At 40.3% G+C, this 21,914-nt stretch overlaps 1 protein-coding gene across 4 annotated transcripts in view; it reads left to right on the top strand.

Annotated features, from left to right (window-relative positions):
* The window catches only part of ARHGEF10 (Rho guanine nucleotide exchange factor 10), a 166,557-nt gene that overhangs the window by 120,212 nt on the left and 24,431 nt on the right, over positions 1 to 21,914 (top strand). For all 4 annotated transcript variants that reach the window (XM_054023863.1, XM_054023861.1, XM_054023864.1 and 1 more), the window contains 4 exons: positions 2,002 to 2,088; positions 4,726 to 4,949; positions 6,177 to 6,334; positions 15,994 to 16,136. In XM_054023863.1, the coding sequence (XP_053879838.1) occupies positions 2,002 to 2,088; positions 4,726 to 4,949; positions 6,177 to 6,334; positions 15,994 to 16,136 (612 nt within the window). The remainder of the gene's footprint in view (positions 1 to 2,001; positions 2,089 to 4,725; positions 4,950 to 6,176; positions 6,335 to 15,993; positions 16,137 to 21,914) is intronic.

Genomic DNA, 21,914 nt, shown 5'->3' with positions numbered 1-21,914 from the left:
AAGTAATACTGTGAGCTCATTGTATAACATACAATCACATCTTAGGAATACATTTGTTTGGTTTGATTCAGGCTTGCTTCTGCAAGCTTGTGCTAATGTATCCCAGGGCACGTGGTTCTTACGTGAAAATGCAGTTTTACTTTAAAAAGTGATCTAAAAATGGTACTTGTGCTTAATGGATCTTTCCTGAAGTCTGTTCAAACTCATATCTGTTGCTGACTTTAGTGACAAAAATAAACTGAGCACATTTGATTTATAAATAATTGAGATATTAAACATGAACCACCCCATGATGTCATATTTACAGTGTCCCTTTTCAGAGCAGAACCACAATTTATAGTAACCAAAATCCACGGTAAAACCTCCAGTCTCCCATAAAACCATATATGTTTGGGTCCCATAAAACATTGTACTCTAGCTATATTGAATAATTTTTGACTCAGAGCTTACTGAATGTTAATCAAATTTAATTTTAAAATGTAAATTGAGACCTAGCTGCTGAGATCATGTGATTACAATAGAATCTCAATCTACTTAAAATAAATAGGAAAGTCTCCAGCCCTCGTAGTTGCAAAGAAAAGCTTGGAAGTGTAACTTAGTGTAACACTTGCAGTGACATCCGCCTGAGTCTGCAGAGAGCCTGAAACAATAGGTCTGAGACGTGTCAATTTTTCTATGCATTTCAAAGGGGGAGTTAACTCTAAGACTCACTATACTAGGGGGCACTACCCATGCCACCATTGACAGGAGGAGAGTGTAGAACTCCCAAGGAGGGAGCCCTCCTACCACCAGCCCTACTGTTCCAAAGAGGAGGGGGCCCTGCTGTAACTCCTGAGAATAGCATGGGGAGGCCTGGCCACTTCTTGATAGAGCCACCTTGCTACTAACTTGTCTCTCTGCAGTGAGAAGGGCTCTCTCTGGCCCTGATCTTACAATCTTGCCAAATTGGGGGCTAAAGGGCCATTATTTTAATTATGGAAAACTTCGTCAGGTTTGACCAAGTCATGAATAAAGACACAAAACAGCCCAAGAAATGTCCAAACCTCAAATTCTGTCTCTTTCACCAACAATGGAGGTGGCCATCACAGCAACTAGAATACACTTTACTGGGGTTTGCAATTTCAGCAAGTGTCAGCGAGCAATGCGCTGAACTGGACTTGAAGAGCTCTTGTTTTCTTTGATCTCTCAGTGGCCGCCTTCTACTCTTTTAATGGGCCGCCATGCAAACAGATGTTGGTTTGATGGAGAAAGCAGATAATAAAGCTTGCCTTTGAGAAAACTATGCATAAATCCTGACATGGACACCTAGAATAGGTGACCTTATTTTCAAAAGTGCTGCGCACTCAGCAATAACTATTGACTTCAGGGGGGGTTGCTGGGTGCTCTGCAGTTTTTAAAATCAACTTTTTTTACGTATGTACTTAAGGTAGGATTTTTAGGAGGCTAATTTATGAACCCATTTTTAAAGTCTTTTCCTTACTGAGTAGATAGTGCTGTATATGATTAAATTTTAAAATAGCCTTATTTCTTAGTTTTTAAATTCCCCAATTTTATCTTGAGTTTTTTCCTGTAACATTGTAACAGCAATAGCAAACTCCACAACTTTTTCTTTATTAGAGAGAAGAGCATTAGTGAACATTTCAGATGGAGACTATCTGAAAAGTATAATTCCTTATTTAATGCCTTCAGAAAATACATTTTTCCTTAATTGACTATGATGTGATATGTGTAAATGTTAGTTTGTATTAATTAAACACATTTTAAAATGTATATCTAAACTTTAAAGAGCAGTTCCAGTGCTGTTAAACGAGGATGTAAATCCATTACTCCTCATAAGGGTCCCAATTCCGCAAAGCATTTAGTGTGGTGCTTAAGTGCTTTGCTGAATTAGGATGAATTTAAATGTATTCTTAAAATGCTTAGTTGACATGGGGCCTTCAGAAAGGACAGATGTATCTGCTTCATTGTAAATATGAATCATTTTTCATTCTTTCTTTCAAGATTGAATGTGCTACTTATAATCCTGACCCTTACCTCTGTAGCGAAACTGATTCAGATTCCTGTTCCACGGAGCATGGTTTTCTGTGGGTAAGTTAAGTCTTCAAACATCAAGTGAGAGGTGGTTTGTTTTGTTTTTTTTCAATCTTTCTTACTTATTTTTCTGTAAGAATCCACAATACATGGATTTGATATGCATGCACATTCTGAATAGCTAAATACTACAAATGAAATCCAGTAGTTTTGTCCCCATAATCGTGTGTGTGTGTGTGTGTGTGTGTGTGTGTGTGTGTGAGAGAGAGAGAGAGAGAGAGAGAGAGAGAGAGAGAGCATCCACATGTATTTGGTGGCATGGTTTGTTAGAAATTCCCAAGAACTCAGCATAGCCACAAGTGAGCCATGCAGCTGATCTCAAATGAGTTGCAATAAAACCACATATGAGACCACAACATACCATCATCCATTCAATAATTTAGAAATGTTTTAAAGAGTTTTTAAACATTCCATTGGGACTATTTTTTATATCCTCTAGCTGTAAAACTATGCTGGCATAATATTATGAAGCCAATTATAAAGACATTCCTACAAGCCAAAAAGTATAACTAATGGATTTTTTAAAACCTCTACCAATTTTAACAGCTTTTCCGTGCAGAATCATAGAATCATAGAATATCAGGGTTGGAGGGGACCTCAGGAGGTCATCTAGTCCAACCCCCTGCTCAAAGCAGGACCAATTCCCAACTAAATCATCCCAGCCAGGGCTTTGTCAAGCCTGACCTTAAAAACCTCTAAGGAAGGAGATTCCACCACCTCCCTAGGTAACCCATTCCAGTGCTTCACAACCCTCCTAGTGAAAAAGTTTTTCCTAATATCCAACCTAAACCTCCCCAACTGCAACTTGAGACCATTACTCCTTGTTCTGTCATCAGGTACCACTGAGAACAGTCTAGATCCATCCTCTTTGGAACCCCCTTTCAGGTAGTTGAAAGCAGCTATCAAATCCCCCCTCATTCTTCTCTTCTGCAGACTAAACAATCCCAGTTCCCTCAGCCTCGCCTCATAAGTCATGTGCTCCAGCCCCCTAATCATTTTTGTTGCCCTCCTCTGGACTCCCTCCAATTTTTCCACATCCTTCTTGTAGTGTGGGGCCCAAAACTGGACACAGTACTCCAGATGAGGCCTCACCAATGTTGAATAGAGGGGAATGATCACATCCCTCGATCTGCTAGCAATGCCCCTACTTATACAGCCCAAAATGCCGTTAGCCTTCTTGGCAACAAGGGCACACTGTTGACTTCTCGTCCACTGTAACCCGTAGGTCCTTTTCTGCAGAACTGCTGCCTAGACATTCGGTCCCTAGTCTGTAGCAGTGCATGGGATTCTTCCATCCTAAGTGCAGGACTCTGTACTTGTCCTTGTTGAACCTCATCAGATTTCTTTTGGCCCAATCCTCTAATTTGTCTAGGTCCCTCTATATCCTATCCCTACCTTGCAGCATATCTACCACTCCTCCCAGTTTAGTGTCATCTGCAAACTTGCTGAGGGTGCAGTCCATGCCATCCTCCAGATCATTAATGAAGATATTGAACAAAACTGGCCCCAGAACCGAACCTTGGGGCACTCCGCTTGATACCAGCTGCCAACTAGAGATGGAGCCATTGATCACTACCTGTTGAGCCCGACGATCTAGCCAGCTTTTTATCCATCTTATAGTCCATTCATCCAGCCCATACTTCTTTAACTTGCTGGAAAGAATATTGTGGGAGACGATATCAAAAGCTTTGCTAAAGTCGAGGGATAACATGTCCACTGTTTTCCCCTCATCCACAGAGCCAATTATCTGGTCATGTTGTCACTTTTTTAGAGGCTGATATTTTGGCAACTTCCAGTAGTAGAAGCAAAAGGTGGAAATACTATTTTCAAAGGTCTGATTTGAGATGATCTGTGTAACTCACTCGTGGCTTTGCTAATTATGAATACAGTCATCACAAACTTATGCCAATAAAATCTTTATACCACACCGGAATGTTCTCTTCTTCTCTTATAAATATTTAAAGTATTCCTATGTACATTTCTTTCTTTTCCCTAAAGTGGAAGTTCTCCCAGCCTTCCCACCTCCCTAATGCACACTGGTATGAAGTGCAGGGCTGGCAATGTTTGGTCTTTGTGCAGTGAGATATTTAGGGTCCAATACCTCCTGAACCGACAGGGATAGAAATGGATGGTTAATACCATGGGGAGCTGGTAATCCTCTTCATTGGGGTACAGTACTTGTTTCAGGCCCTCAAATTACAGACAATAATGAGCCTTAAACTTCCAGCTCTAGTGTTTATAGTGAAGCTTTCTAAAACTTATTAGTTACAGAAGCATTATATCACACTAATGTTATGTGTTATATTTGTATTACATTGCATTATGTATACACAAGTCTCAAAAGGGTACACAATAACCTTCCTTTAGAAACAGAAAGGTCAGAACTGTGTATACAAGTGTGCTGGGAAAATCAATTTCATGTTCTTTTGCTATATTTTAAACTATATTATGGTTGGTGTTTAATGATTTTCTTGTAACGTTTTTGTGTGCTAACTTAACACATGAAAGCTCCTTTAAGTGCTTAGAAGCTGAGAAGCTGTCTTTAATTAGTTTGCCATGTGTTTATCATGGTTAACTGTGATCTTGCCATGGAAGGATATTAATCTTTTCCTTTCTCGTCCCTCTCTAATTCAGATTGGCAGTTGCACTAATCAAATGGGCCAAATTGCAATTGTTTCATTTCAAAACTCCAGTCCCAAGGTTATTGAGTGCTTCAATGTGGAATCACGCATTCTCTGCATGGTCTACATTCCAGAGGAAGAGAAACAGAAAGAGTTAAATGTGGCTCCAGAGTCTGAAAATATGGCTACGAAAACCTTAAAAGTGCCTACTGTCTGCCTAGGCATGGAGGAAGGAAGGTGATAAGTAAATTATATGCAATATGTTGAAATTGACTATTTGTTTGTTTATTATTCTGCAATAATAGATTATCCATCCAATGCTACGTGCACCTTAGAAAATCATATTAAAATGACACCTATGAGTAAACAGACCCATCAGTTGTCCCAAGATCCTATCACATAACCCAGTAACAACATACATGTAATAAAAATTAACCTCCACACACAAAATTTTTAAACTTATCATACATGGGATAAAAACCATAGAGACTAACAAATACCTCTGAAGAAAAAGGATTAATTCCTTTAAATAATGTAATCTCTGTAGGATATAAGTACAGATTTTTAAGGATATTACATCATTCCATCATTTTAATAATCGGGCGGGGGGGGGTTGAAAATGATGAAGTGCTGTTAGCAACACGAGAAGCAAGTAATTATTTACCTTTTATAATGCTGCATTTGCAGGATTTGCTAGAAATTTTTCATGCTAATAAGATAAAACACGTTGATGTTGTTTATCATGTATGAACTGAGTCTTCATTAGGTCATCTCTGTACATTAGTGGCAAACAGAAATAGGTTTATGTGAAGTTGTTGTTATGGTAAGCAAAGGATGGTGGATGTAACTATTGAGAACATAAGTAGGAGAATTTGTGTGCTCTTCCTGCCAGTGTAAATAAGTGACTACTCTTTCTATAAAAATAATGCTGTATATTGTCTAAATTTAAAGCAATAAAGCATAATCAGACTAGTTCTCTGCATGTGTAAACTACTGTTCATGCCAGACCTACCTATTTACCTATCATTTCTGGCATACACATCATGATAATATATAGGTACCATGACAAAGAATTTAAAAGTAAATTGATTTCTGATACTGAACTATTTTCTTCTTTCTTCTGTCAGGTAGGGCTGGATCCAAAGCTCATTGAAGTCAATTAAAAGACTTCACTGGGCTTTGAATCAGGCCCTGGAGAGGTACAACTCTGGGTCTGTAAGAGGACAGTATCTTGTTAGAAGGAAGGTCTCTCCAGCTGAGGTGAAGTCTCCCTACTGCAAGGAATTTATTGTTTGGGCATAAAATAATAATGAAAATGACTAGATGAACTACATTTTTAGCATAATAAAGTACCTTTATTTTTCTCCAATACTTTTATTACTGTAAAGCCTGTTGTGACCTTTATAGTAAGAACTGAACAAGACATATTTACATTTTTCTCATGTATTTTTTTTTTTTTGGTAGCATTTCTATTTACAAGAGTCATCAAGGCTCAAAGAAAGTCCGACTTCAGCACTTCTTCACCCCAGAAAAATCAACGGTTATGAGCCTAACGTATCTGTCACAGTACTTGTTTGCTGGTCTGGTTAATGGGAACATTGCAATCTACACAAAAGCAGAAGGTAGAGTAATAACATCCTGAGGAACTCCTGTGTCAATATATTTTGGCAGAAGCAGATTTCCACTGGTCTATTTTTCCTTTCCTGAACAGCTTCTGAATTTAAGTTATTACAGTTTGATGCAAACATTTACCTTTGAAATGTTTTCTTTATAGACTTATGTCTTTTGTTCTTTCCAAAGGATGGTGTGTGCTTGGCTGTTAGTCCTGATTTATTATTGTTATATCAGTATTGTTATTATGCACATTATGTTCTCCGTCACAGTCCCCACTCAGGATCAGGTCCCAGTTGTACTAGCTACTGTAAAATACATATAAAGACAGTTCCCTGCCTAGAGAGCTTACTATAGGTGATAACAATCAAGATACTGTATTTAACACAGTACAGATGCTAATGTCAATCTAGTTCCCAATATCTGAGACGGGAAATGGTTTCTCTTTGCTAGCTCTTTTAGCAAATCCAAATTGAAATGGTGACTAAACTGTGCTCTCCTCTCTAGATACATTGCTCATGCATCTCACAAAGAGGCCTCTCTTTCCTATTTATATCACTTGAGAAGGTTTTAAGGTATGGATTAATTTGGACAATGGGGAATCCAAAACAAGAGGTGCGAAGGATGCTTCTTTCCCACCAACTACCATGTTCAGCCCAGTGGCCCCCTCTTTGTCTCCCTTACTGAGCTCTCTTTTGGTCTTTGCTCCAGGGAGAGCTGCATTAGACCACAAGCCCTTTTAAGAATATTCCCCCAACTGAATGTCAGGCCTGCTCTACATTACACTGTTAGGTCAGCTTAACTACATTGCTCAGGGCTGTGAAAAATGTCATGCCCTGTGCAACGTTATTAAGCTGACCTAAGCCGTGGTGTAGACCCTGATAGGTCAATGGAAGAATTCTTCTGTTGACCTAGCAAGTGCCTCTCGGAGAGGTGGATTTACCACAGCAACAGAAGAACATCTTCCGCTGTGGCACTGTAGCATTTCTACTGCAGGCTTACCCACAGACAGGGAAGAACCTGTCCCTGATGGAGCAAAGTTGTGGCCTTGATCATGCTCAGGTGCATCCCACAACATCATTCTGATGGTCTCAATTGCTATATATGGCTGTAGGGCTGGGGACAAGTTGTGAATTGACAGTCTCCCAAGAATGTGCTGGGTTTGAGCAGTGATTTAAAACTACAGTTGTCTTCGCACAGCTTCTTCCAAGGAAGGGAGTAGAACCCGTTTGTAGGCAAGAAGAGATGCAGGGATTCTCTGAGATCCACATCTGCAGAGGCAATTAAGGGAAGGACAATGCCCTTAGTCAGGGACCAGTACTGTACAGCATAAAGAACTTATCTAACAATGATTGTGTTCAAGTTACCTGAACCTTTGACATGGAAAATCTACATGCAGCCATTTTTTACTCATCTTGCAGTGCCTTCTCCTACAGCTTGCCTCACGTCTGTTTTTACAGCTCTTCACGCCTAATAAAAAAGGTTACCAGTCATTTGTTTCCATATTAGCATCAATTTTCCATATAGTTTGCTGCTGTGGTCATGTGTAAGACACAGTGTGCTTATTCAGACACAATCAGCCCTGAAGGAGTGTTGTTATGAAGCACTGACCTATTTTACCAGACAGACGATTCTGAGCTGTGGAACGAGAGACACGGAGAATGTGGCCTAATAAGTATTTCACGTAATTTATCAGCACAGAATCAAAATGTCACCTTTAGTTCTACACTGTGTTTCATTTTCCAGTCACATACATCAGTTCAGTGTGCTAATAATTCGATGTATACAGATTAAAAGAGAAGAGGGGCAAGACTGAAAAGTGAAATATTGGATATTTTCTAGATAAAAGCAGCTTGCTACACCGTAAGACATTCTTACCTGCATGCCTGTATTCAGAGAAAGGCAAATGCTAATCCCAGTGCACATTTTAAGTACTGTAATTGGGCAGTGCACTGGGGAGTTCCATGGGGTAAGGAAGGAAATATCTTTCTTCCAGCTGCATAGCCACTTCGCAGCTGCTTTTGCAGGTTCAATCCTTGTTCCTTCCCACAAAAAACAGAATGGGCAGTGGATGTGTGTAGTCACATATCCACCAGGTCTGCCTCATTCTATTTCCAGCCCCAAAATGAGTCTCACCTGTCCCACTGTTTTCATCTGGTACAGCTTCAAATTGGCCAGTGTGTACAGATGCCCATTTGCATTCCTGCAATCCTGCTCCCCCATTCTTTGCATATATAGGACTTTTACCCATTGCACTACAGCCAGAGCACACTATGGCTGTAGGAAGGGGGGCAGGATTTGTCCCAAATTGTTCCTTTAAAGGGAAATTTAAACGGCATGTTTAGCAAACTGAGGGAATGTGTATGAGGCAGAGGAGGAGGACTGGGGAATTTTCACAGCCAAACTCCCTCACTTGCATATTTCTGTATGGACAACAATGTTTTATGTAACTAGACAACCATTTGTCAAAATATTTTTACTTCCCCATTGTAAATCGACTAAACAGCAGTAAGTAATAAAGGTAAAGGAACATGGTCTTCCTGAAATCTAAACAGTGTCAAAAAGTGAGCTATAAGTAATTTGAGGTACTACCTGTGCCTCAAACTTCTTCTAGTTTATTTTCCTGATGTTCTGTGAAACAGCCACACAGACAAAAGGATATTGTCCTAACAGTCCAGTCCTATTTTCCACATGTGAGTAGTGTTACTGGGGAAAAAATGAATCTGCCCATAACAAAGCACTATTATTATAGGCAGCGTAGGTAGCACTGCTTGTTATTAAAGTTGCCTGACACTTCCCATTATAAGACCCTGTTTTCAGTTGCTTATAACTTTGCCAAACTTTAGCTGTTCGGGCTGAAATTTTACATGCTGGATATCTGACTGAGGCTGATTATTATTTATCTATTTATTTTCTGCCAAAACAGTTCAGACATTACTGAGAACAAGGTTAAGGAAAAATACATCATTTTGCCCAGGCTAAAAATATCTGTGACTCTTTCTTGAAAAGCTTTAGCTCCTCCATACTTTGGAGCAGAGACTTTAAATATGGCCAGAGGGTGGCGTTTATGACAGGGATGTGCCTTTTGCCATCCCCGTGAAAATCCACCAAAATTTGACCAAGTTATAAGCCTTTGAAAAATCACGGCTTGCACATGCTTAGTAGAGACTTGGTAGAGCTTGGAAGATTCCATTCATTCCTGGGGCTGAGCAGGACTTTCCATCCAATAGCAATTGCCGGCTGCTCTGGGCCATACTAGGTCCAAGTAAAGGCAGTGGAACTGAGAGCAGGAAGCCTGTCTCTCTTGCTCTTTCAATGACCCCGACCCTGCAGGGCCCAGGCAGGCTAGAGGAGGAAGCTACCTGTTTGAATGTATTTGGGAGAGCCTGGTGGAACAGGAAAAGGATATGGGATTGGAGGCTGGAGGAGGAGGAAAGCGGCGACTGGGAGTTAGGGAGAGATTGGGACTGGGACGTGGAGCCAGGGAGAGAAATGGGGTTGTAGGGACTGAAAGCCAATGGGTGGAGGAAGGAAACTGAGATCAGATACGGAGCCTGGGGAGTGGAGATTGGGATTAGCTAGGCAAAGAGACTAAGACTGGGAACCATGGGGTGGGGGGAGGGAAGACAGATCTGAAGAAGAGCCAGGGTAGGGGTGAGAACTGGGACTCTCTGGGCACAGAGGTTTGGACAAGGAGTGTGAGGGTGGCAGACAAGAAACCTGGGGAATAAGAGAGAGACCCAGTGGGAACAGGGACTGTATGGGATTAACTGGAGGTTTGAGGAGGGGAAAAACAGATTGGACAAGAAGTCAGGAGGGGGGAATTGGAAATGGCTGGGCAAGGGGACTGGGAATGGTGTGGGGGGGGAAAGAGTAAACATTTTTCCTCTTTCAGTTGTCATAATTCTACACGTTAATGGTAATAGTAGGTAGTAAAACTATTACAGTGTTTTGATTTTCAAGTTGACAATGTTACTTTGAGTTATTTCAGATATTTGAGATAAATGCACCAGGCGCTTAGCAAAGTTTTGCACTTTGCTTTGAAATTCATGCTTACTTGCTTCTCTTTTCTAGTTTTTCTTTTCTTCATTGAATGAAAGGTCAAAATTGTTAATCTCATTTGTATTATTACTTTGTGTATTGGCTTTATATCATTATTTTTGTTGCAATTGAAAGGACACTGTAAAGTAGCATTGCACCAACCTATGTGTCTTATGACGTCTAATGACATGTGCCAGTCAACCATTATCACTTTTTTTGATAGAATTACAAAATGAGAATTAGTGGATGGAGAAAAAGTGGTAAATGAAATATATTTTTTTATTTTAATAAAGCATTTGGTACAATGTCTCAGTCTTACAATCAGAACTAATCTAAATCCACTTGTGTATGAAAATTCTCAAGTGGATAGGAAAGGGACTGAAGGACCATAAACAAAAAATTATAATAAATGGCCAAGTAGGAAGTTGAAGGGAAGGGTGGAATTTGTAGTGGGTTACTGCTGAGATCTGTATTAGGTCAAGTCTTTGACCCCATTCCTGCTGTATGATTTAAACTAATAGGGCTCCACAGGATGCAAATGCAAAGGTCATTCATGCAGATCCAGCTGCAGACCTGAGGCCTTGTCCGGGGGGAGTAAAGAACCCATTAAAGAAACAGTGATGATCCTAAACTAAGAGACGCTATAAACACCAGTATAAAAAAATCATACAAAGGAAAGTAGAAGCATGGCCAGAAGATACTATTAAGGTCCAACTTGGGGAGGAAAAAAAACAAAAACACCTAATACATTTGTGAGATAATTATGCAAAACACACATATTCATGGGATGCAGGCAGAAGAAACTTGGAAAGTAGAGATATGGGAGTGATTGAACAGCCATGCAGATGTGTTAGCTATGAGATATGGTAGCAGAAAAAGGTTAGTGCTCATTTGGCTTGCATTCCCAGAGGCATAGTGTCTCAGGACAGGAAAGTAACACTCAATTTTTATACAATTTAGGTATGTTGCACCTGGAATATTATGTTTAGTTTCAGGCACTTCCTTGCCAGAAAAACATTGACTTAGTGTATGGAATTCAGAGAACAAGAGCAGCAATCATCTGGAGACTAGAAATATTAACTTATGAATAAATAGTGAAAGAGCTTAGCTAAGCAACCACTAAGTAAAACCATGATAACAATCTGCAAACATTTGCAGGGGATTAACACCAAGGAGGATGAGGTATTATCTTGCAGAGTTAAAGGGGAATATAACTAAGAATAATGGGATGAAATTAGGAATGGGACCATTTAAATTCATAACAAACTTCCTGACAGTGAGACCTCTCAGTCTGTGGAATAGTCTCCTAATGGAAGCGATGGGAGCCCCCTTTGTTTATGAAATTTAAACCTGGACTGAACAAAATACTATCCACTGTACAAGGGTGATGGACTAGCGGTGGTACTGAAAAGATAAATACTATTATCCTGGTGTTGGGAGTATGTCCTTTCCCTACAGGAAATACCTTGAATACTGCAAATATTGAGTTAGTTACCTAATCTTATTTACTTACCTAACGCAGGTACTTTCGGTGCCACCTATGTGGAATTAGATAAAGTCTATGACTTTTTATATTAGACTGGAATCCTGCTATTTGATCTGCAATATTGGTTCATATCTGGAAAACATTGTTTACTGTGCTCACATGTGCAGCAGAGGGTTTTCCTCAGCATATGAAGATGCACTCTGTATTCAGAGGAAGGCAGGGATGAGCCCTAAAATAGTTATCCCCAGGTGATGGGAAATGTGCTATTATTTGCAAACATCATTTTGCTTTTAAATCCTTTGTCCTATCATCAAGAAATTAAATAAATCACTAGCCACTGTTCATATACCACGTGATATAAAAATGTTTGTGCTCCACTGCACAAATAAACTAACAAACTCTATTCCCAGGGTTGTGCTGGCAGCGTTATTGAAATCATCAGTGGTGCTGCTGAGTAAGACAGGAAGTTACCAAACAAAAAGATGCCTGTTAAGTTCAGCTCAGTTGATGGCACCAGGAGTGGGGCGGTGGAATGAATGCAAGCTGTAAAAGGACATTTTGACAGGGAAAGTAATTTTTTAAATCATGTTGTATCATACCAAAAACAGAGAATAAAACTAAACTATACAATAGTACAGTTTGCCTTCAGACTATTACGTGGGGGGAAAAATGTCCTCCCACCCCAAGAATGCTGTTCTGGTCCCTGCTTTTCCATCCCCACCCATCCACTGGGACCCATGTCTCCCGCCGCTGGGAATTTCTCTTCTCTTACCCATGCAATGCATGAATTGGTGATGCCAGGAGTCGAGTTCTCAGTGGACTCTGCTGTACAAAAATAGATTCCCTGTTCACCGGGTCACAGCCCCATTTGGCTCAGCTGCCCCTCCATCAGAACAGAGGGGCGGCTGGGCCAAATTTGAGTGGTGTTATAACCCCATGCGCCAGGTTGCAACCAGCCTTTTGCTCCACCTACCTGATTTACAGGTGCAATTAGGTAGTTAAAGGTGAAGTACTACCACTTGTATCCGCAGTTTATTGCAGCATAAAACTTCAAAAATAATTATTTGTAGGTGCAAATGTAACACTGATAGACCCCGATCATCGGCAGGCGGGATTGAACCTGGGCCCTCTGGAGCTAAATGCATGAGCCTCTATTGCATGAGCTAAAAGCCACATGGCTGTTAGCTGAGGCTATAGAGCAGACTCCTTAATATCTCTCTCTCTAAGTGGTCTCAATGCCACTAGATGGGACAGAACACCACCCCTAGGAGGTGTGTGGGTTACACAAAATTAGAGAATGATATTGAAAATCAAGCACATTGCACAAACACATGATAGCATGCAGAACATTTAGGTCCCAATCCGGCATTTTTTGCATACCCAAAATCTCACTGAAATGCTGAGTTTGGGATTTTCACAGAATGTAGACATGGGCCCATTGTGCTATCAGTACCAATAGAAAAGGACTTTTGGAAAGTAATTTTTGATCCACATAAATGAAGAGTCTCTGAAGAGAGCGACTACTAAAACCAAAATCTGTTACGTCAAGTTGGATTAAAGTTTTTTAAACTTTTTAAAACAAAATTAGTATCTGCAATAGATATCAGCTGGTGATCTTCCTTGCTATTTTAATGCATATATGACATATTACATGTAGTGACTATATATGAGATTTGATCAAAATTAACTGAAGAAGGACTTAATTCTGCAATCCCTTATTCACAAGTAGTTGTATTGAAGTCATCATGAGCACTAAAGGCATAAGCCAGACACTTACTGAAATCAATGAGAGTCTTTTCATGCCCTTCAGTGAATGAAGTAAGTGGAAAAGACATCCACTGTCTTCAGTTTATATTGAATAAGGCCTTAAATGCCTAACTTTTAAAAATAAATGATGACCCTGAAAGAAATGAGGTAGAAATACATTGGGAATCATTATACATTTCAGTTACGTTTTACACCAAATTCAGACATGCAGGAAATAAACAGACTATTGCATTTATGTCTGAGAAGAAAGGGTGTTGAATCAATGAACAAGATAGTCTCTAGTTGAATTTAATATGTGATTCATTTCTGAAAAGTTGACTGTATTAAAAAAAATAGCTTCTTACTCAGCAGATCTACTCATGGTGCAAATTCAAAGTCTGTGTACTTTAGCGGACATAGTAAGACTATGCCATTTTTTACTACTCTTACCCCTGAAGAAGCAAAATAGCTCAGGGACAGAGAACTGGATTCTGTTTTGACTTGCACATAGTCAATGTAAATAGTAAACGGACTTCCAAGTGTAGGGCACTTGTGCACCTTTATTATCTTCAAATTATGACCTCAATTATGCAATCTCCACCTCAGCAGTTAATTTGAGGACAATGTGGTCTAAGTGAGGAAGGCACATAACCCTAAGTTTTGTTATTACTGGTGGTGATGTCTGAGTCAGAGAGAACACAGATTAGTTTTACATCACAGGTAGAGTTTGCAGGGCTATTAATTGGAAACACTCTTCTCACTTGCAGACTGAATTCATTTGATATGGAAATCATTGTGACACAATGAATACAGAATTCAGTGTCTTTTATACGAAGATACTTTTCAGATTAGAACCACATTCTAAGCATGTGTCAAGAACAGTTATATAGTTGCAGATATCAGAGGCAATACAGTTTATGAGTACCACAATTTTGTTTGGGTCCTGATTCAGCAAAGCACTTATGCATGTGTTTACCATTATTACTATTATTGTATTACAGTGGTGTCCAGGAATCCCAGACAAGGATTAGGGCCCCATTGTTCTAAACACTATATAGGCAGGTAGCAAAGAGAAAATCACTGCCCCAATGATCATATAATCTATATAAGAGTTTATGTAAGTATATGCTTAAATTGAGCACATGCTTATGTGTGTTGTTGATGTCAGTAAGTGGGCAATGTTACCGGAGCTCACACAGGCCACAGATAGATATGCAAGTAAGGTGACATTTTCTCAGTGTAACCACACAGATATTAGAAACAAATACATTTCATATAGCTTATTAATAAGACAAGGAACATAAAAGACAATAAGAAGAGGTTCTATAAATACATATGAGCAGGAGAAAGATGAAAGAAAGTGAAGGTTCACTGCGTGGTGGGGAAGGAGAGCTAGCAATGGACAACACCAAGAAGGCTGAGGTGTTTAATGCCTATTTTGCTTCAGATTTCACTAAAAGACCACATGTCTAACACAATTAATATGAACAACAAGGGGGGAAAGAACACAAGCCGGAATAGGGAAAGATCAGGTTAAAGAATATTTAAATAAGTTAGATGTATTCAAATTGGCAGAAGCTGATGAATTTAAGGAACTAGCTGAAGCAATCTCAGAACCATTAAGTGATCATTATCAAGAACTCATGGAAAACTGGTGAGGTTCCAGAAGACTGGGAAAGAGTGAGCATGTATCTATCTTTAAAAACAGGAACAAAGAGGACCTGGGAAGTTATAGACCAGTGAGCCTAACTTCAATGCCTGGAAAGATATTGGAACAAATTATTAAACAATCAGTTTGTAAGCACCTGAAGGATAATAGTAATATAATCCATATAAAACATGCTTAAATACCAAATGAATAGTTTTTTTTCTGACTGCCATCTCTGCAAACTCAGCATGGGCTCTGAAAGTCCAACTGTGTTCTTTCCTTCTCATACGTCATCACTACTTGTAAAGATACTGCAGGCCAGTTGAATGCTCAGTTACACCTCTGCCTCCCCAGTGTCTTGAAATTGTGCCCTGTGTTACACCTGCACAACCCACTGATTTTACACAGGTCTAACTAAGGCCATAGTTTGGACCAGAGATGTTACACAAGTGTCAACAAGAAACCAAGTTAGCTTGCAGTGTCACTACTTGTATCCTGCATGTAGGGAAATACTTTCTTGTAACTGATAATTTGTACTCTTGCAAGTTTCAGGTGGATTGCTTGCTAGTCATATAGTAAGTCTCTGTGTTTGTCTGTTACTGATTTTGTTTTATAAGTGCTAATAGCTCAGTCACAGCTGGGTGAGGCATACTGCTTTCCAAACTATTTGTTCTTAAGTGAATTTGAAAATCAAAAATTACATTTTTATTGTGTGTAACATTTCATCTTGCTTCTTTTCTTCTGTAAAGATGGAGCCTGGAATTCAGAACCCCAGAAAGTAGTGAAATTAGGGGTTCTGCCAGTTAGAAGTCTACTCATGATGGAAGATACCATTTGGGCTGCGTCTGGTGGACAAATTTTTATAATCAGTACTGAGACACATACAGTAGAGGTAAATGTTTTTTGAGTATTATTTGCATATTGTGCCATGAAACACAATTATTCTAAATAACAATGGATAGACTTTAAGCATTAAAAATTGGTTCAGACAACCTATAAAATTCACTGAATACTCTAAGAAATGTAGTTTTGAGTTGTTTAACTTTGTGTCAGTGAGATTTCACTTTTTCTGCACTTTGAACTGCTCTTATATTGGCATTTGTTGCCAATATAATTTGTATGGATTTTTGGTCTGATTTTTACCCCCCTTAAATTGTCATGTGACTTCTGGAAACTGTAGGGTATTTTGTGTAAGGACTAGCTCTAAAAGCTAGACCCGAGAGAGAGAGAGAGAGAGTGCTGGAAATCAGCATGAGTTGTCTACGAACTTGGAGACCAGGACTCTAGGGTACATATATACAGTAGTTGGGAGGTGTGGTTCCCAGCTTGGGTGGACATATATGTGCTAATTCTAATGCTGCTCAAGCTAGAGCAGTAAAATTAGCGGTGTAGCTGCAGCTGTGCAGGTGGTGGCTCGGGCTAACTGCCTGAGTACTGTCCCTTAACGAGATGAGATAAGGAGCTTGGCTTGTTTAGTCTAACAAAATGAAGGAGATGGGGAGATATGATTGCTCTCTATAAGTACATCAGACAGATAAACACCAGGGATGGAGAGGAGTTGTTTTATTTAAGGGCCAATGTTGCCACAAGAACAAATGGATATAAACTGGCCATCAATAAATGTAACCTTGAAATTAGATGAAGGAGTCTAATCATTAGAGGAGTGAAGTTCTGGAACAGCCTCCCAAGGGGAGCCGTGGGGGCAAAAAACCTAACTTGTTTTAAGACTGAGCTTAAGTTTATGGAAGGGATGGTATGATGAGATTGCCTACAATGGCATATGGTCTATCTACGACTGCTGATAGCAAATATCTCCAATGGACAGAGATGGGTCATTAGATGGGGAGGGCTGTGAGTTACTACAGAGAATTCTTTCCTAGGTGTCTGACTGGGTGATCTTGCCCACATGCTCAGAGTTTAACTGATCACCATATTTTGGGTCAGGAAGGAATTTTTCCCCAGGTCAGCGGGCGGGAGTTCGCTTTCCTCTGCAGCATGGGGCATGGGTCACTTGCTGGTTTGAACATGAGTAAATGGAAGAGTTGAAGATTTCAGTAACTCAGTCAGAGGTTAGGGATCTATTTCAGGAGTGAGTGGGTGAGGTTCTGTGGCCTGCAACATGCAGTAGGCCAGACGAGATGATCATGATGGTCCCTTTGGGCCTTAAAAAGTCTTTGAATTTATAAAACACCCTGGATGGCTAGCCCAAGTCACAGCCCTTGCTGCTACGGCACAAATGCTGTCTTTAAGCACTGGCTCAAGCAAAGCTACTGGGCAGACAAACCGTGAAAGACAAGCTTGGTTCCAGGCAACAGTTCTGCTTCTGTGTAGCTAGATGTGGCTTTTTGCCTTGTGGAGACTTCTTAACACACCCATAATCCTCCCTGTTTTCTCTCCTCAGCCACCAGTAAAATCTTCCTGTGTCTGATTGTGGCAGGCCAGTTGAAGCAGTGAATATACTTGGGGAGGGGGGGGACTTCCATCACAAGGCTGTTTGGCCAAGCACCAATGTGGCGTGATCTCTCCAAGTGATCAGTTCAAATTAGCAACAATAAGTGCAGACTTTTATCTGCCAAAAAGTCCTTGGACACAGTTTCAGCTTGTTTCACATCCTGAGAGCTGTCAAGGGAAAGAAGGGAGTCAGGCAGCATGTTCCTCCATATCTTTCTTCCCTTCTCCCTACTGCTCTTTCCTTGTTGCAGGTTTATATCCCCACACACTCTGGGACCCAGCTGTACACTGCCTCAGTAGGCTCATTAACATTCCTCTCACAGAACTGCTTGGGCCAAATTCTTACATGATTTGCATGTAGCCACACTGACATCAATGATTTCAGTGGAGTTGCATGTGTGTGACCGGGAGGAGAATTCACTCTAGACTGTTCACTTAAGCTAGCTGTTAGACTGCGCGTAGCCCAGTCCCAAAGTGCTGTTCCTCTTCACAGGTACAGTGGCTAGTGCAGGAGCACTTGGCTGAAGAGGAAAGAAGCTTTCACGTTTCTTTTACACTCAGAATAGGGGAAGGAATACTGGAGGATGAATTCCAGTGAATCATGCTGAGTTCTGTAGAAACCAGCTCTCTCTTCTTTCAAGACAGATGGAATTTCGAGGGTCCAGGCAGTTATTCAGGATTGCTCTGCCAAAGAGATTTACACCCTATGCCTGTTCCAGATCTTCCACCACTCTATCAGGGGCATGACTTAGTGGCCTAAACATAGGGGGCTTAAATCCTAACAGGGATAAGTCTTTCCTTCCCCCTGCCAGGAAGATACTTTATGTTCCATGAATTTTATGGCATGGAATTCTTTCAGATGAAAATCTGCGGTGAGAGCCACAGTCTCCTTGCTTGTGTGATTTATTATTAATTTTGTTTCACTGTTGATCATGGTTCTCCTCACTATTGTCTGTTTGGTACACTTGGTAGCAGGATTCACTGTCAAGGACTTGGGGGGTGATAGTGAGTTTTCTACTTACTTCTTTTTGTGACCACGGTTGCTGGGATGACTTGTTTGATCTGAGTGAATGCTCCCACTTTTCAATTTTTTTTTACTTTGCCTTTGTTTTAACATGTTTTTTTGCTTGTGTGCATGGCTCCATGTGGTTATGGGAAAGGTGAATTGGTGGGAGATTCAGATGAGCTACCTATTAGCAAGAACCTTTACAGGGCATAAGCCCTGGGATATCTGAAGCTCTTAAACAGCTTTGGTAAATCCCCTTGTCTCTCACTGAGACATGCCCTGAGTGACTCCCTTCAATGAGAGGGGACATGAAGGAGGAATGAGCATCCTCTCCCCTGTAGCAAAGCTTCTGCTTTAGCAGGATAAGGATGAGGCAGCTTGGATGCACTCAGCTGGTAATATCGTTAAAGCATTCCTCCAGGGCAGAGACCAAACTTCCTGGGATAGGAGGCTGTGCATCTGTGCATCTCTAGTTCATGTGTAGAAATGATAATGCCAAATCCTCATCCCACACCTCTTCCTGGTAAGGCACTGCCTGCCTTTTAGGAATCTTATTTTCATATGTTTCCTCAGCCAGCAATCCATGCCTTTACGGCGTGTGGAACTCCCTCCCCTCTGAAATCTATCTTACTCCACCTCTCCCTGCTTTTTCAAAGCACGCTAAGCCTTCATTTCTAATGCTTTTTTTTTAATGACCGCTGTTGGCCCTTTATATATTTCTGTTGGCTCTCATTCTCTTTTTTCTGTATGGATTGGGCTCCCTCAAATTCATTTTGTTTTTATGTAAATAACATGTTTTAATTGTAATGTTTCAGTGTGGTTTTGGAAATGGCACAGTGCCCTGAGCCCCTTGGCCAGGGATATTTTGGAAAGCAAGGAATTGCTGTTGCGTAGTATTAAAGATCCCAGTACAAATTTTGCCCAAGTGTAGGCGTTTGCCTTTGCCCTTCCTCACTATTTTCCCTCCCACTAATGCAATATTTAGCATTTTGGGTCCTGTTTCCCTACAAACCTCCCACCAAAAGGTGGCAGCATTTCAGTATTGCTGTTGTGTCTAGACCTTGATCCTGTGGTTATCTCTGTGCAAACAGACTCATGCAGGATTGGGGCCTCACTTGTAAAATATCTCAGTATTTTATCGGCTGAAAGTCACTATGTAAATGAAAAATAATCCTATTTTTCAAGCCTTGGCTAATTATAGACAAACTACTTTAGTTTGAAAGATTTAAGTGGAATGATCTGAAATGAGTTAAACAAACAGAAATTTCCTGTGTTTCTGTTGCCTAAATATTGTAATTTTTTTTAAAGTAGCAAAAGTCAATCACTATTTCATGAACAAAGAGACCCATTATGTGGAGCTTGCTATGCTTGAGAAACCATGGTTCAGTTCTTGGCTCAGTTATTTAGGCCTGGAATCACAACTGAGTTTGCACTGTGCAAGTGGGCAACCTCTGAAAAGAAAGAATTCAACTGTGCAATACACTGTCAAAACAATAGTGGGCCATGTCAGGCTCCAGTGTTGGAAAGAGCGACTGTGGCATCCAAAATGTGTTTTGCAGCTCTGTGGTTGCTATAGAGTTGGAACAAGAGAGTCTGAGGAAAAAAACCTGGGCTTTGAATGGAAGGCGGAGAGGGAATGCGCTTATGAAAACTCAAGAAGGGGAAATGTAATATGCTAAATTGAGAACTTGTGATTGTTTACATAAAGATCGGGGATAGGTCCGGTTTTGTCACTCAGTAGTTGCCCTGCTTGTTCTATGAACTAAATTCTTTAAAGATAAAAATCAACATCTGTATTTCACATGGGTAATGCAATCAATGTAGATGCTAGCAGCTACTTTCAGTGAAAACATTTATGCACTGGCAAAATCCACGTTTTCGGTACATTCCTGCTCCTACTCTATATGAATGAGGGGGGATTTGATAGCAGCCTTCAACTACCTGAAGGGGGGTTCCAAAGAGGATGGAGCTCGGCTGTTCTCAGTGGTGGCAGATGACAGAACAAGGAGCAATGGTCTCAAGTTGCAGTGGGGGAGGTCCAGGTTGGATATCAGGAAAAACTATTTCACTAGGAGGGTGGTGAAACACTGGAATGCGTTACCTAGGGAGGTGGTGGAGTCTCCTTCCTTGGAGGTTTTTAAGGCCCGGCTTGACAAAGCCCTGGCTGGGATGATTTAGCTGGGAATTGGTCCTGCTTTGAGCAGGGGGTTGGACTAGATGACCTCTTGAGGTCCCTTCCAACTCTGATATTCTATGATTCTATGATTCTATGATTAGAAGACCATTTGATTGAGAAGAATGGCTTTTTGTGCATTCCCTATGTGGCTGAGAGCATGGTAAATAGATTTTTTTTTCTGGATGTCTCAGATAACTGTACAAACAGAAGCAGACACTATGTGGTAGTTTAATGAATTAGCTGGTAAATATAGATGAATTAGAGACTCCGATGTGAATTGTTTGCAGTTGTGCTAATAGAATCATCTTCCTGCTCATGGTCAGAGCAGAACACTTCAGAAATGGTTCATTTTTAAATTTTGTATCATTAGTTCAATTACCTGCCTGATCCAAAGCCAGACGTCTAGAAATGAGCTTTGGGCTTTGGATCAGTCCTTAGGAGGATTTATCAACACACATTTGACATCATAATAATTGGGTGTGATACTATAAAGCAAACCATATTATTTTTGAAGCCATGATTGTCATGAAATTTTTACATGTACTATGGATGTATCGCGAAACTCACTTCTAAGGATGAGCAGCTTTCCCAGGGGATCTGCCTGCAATGTGACAAATGAATGTCTCCAACTCTTGCTCTATTGGACAAATTATACATTTGTATTTTTAAATTGTGTATCTTATTTAAGGAAAACTGAGATGAGGTAAGATAGAGAGTTTAAGGAATGGGAAAATGTACAATACCATGTGTCATTAAGTGTCCAGTTTTTCTATGCTACTTGAGTAAAAATGTCATTGTAAAATAGTAGATATAAATGCATACAGCAGAGATGCTCTCCTTGCCTTCCAGATTGTGGTCACTAGTAAGGCCCAAAGGTAATACAGTTTGACTCACCAGAATTGAGAACGTGAGCATAACTTAACAGCCAAAGAGACACCTTCTCTATTCCTTTACTGTAATCTGTGCACTTGAGGAATATTACAATTCCTTAAAAAAATACAAAAAAAAACCCCTCCCCCTCAAAACCCACTAAACAG

This window comes from Malaclemys terrapin, chromosome 3 (assembly GCF_027887155.1).
Source record: "Malaclemys terrapin pileata isolate rMalTer1 chromosome 3, rMalTer1.hap1, whole genome shotgun sequence".
In the NCBI taxonomy this organism is placed as follows: domain Eukaryota; kingdom Metazoa; phylum Chordata; order Testudines; family Emydidae; genus Malaclemys; species Malaclemys terrapin.
This window is presented reverse-complemented; position numbering and strand designations above follow the sequence as displayed.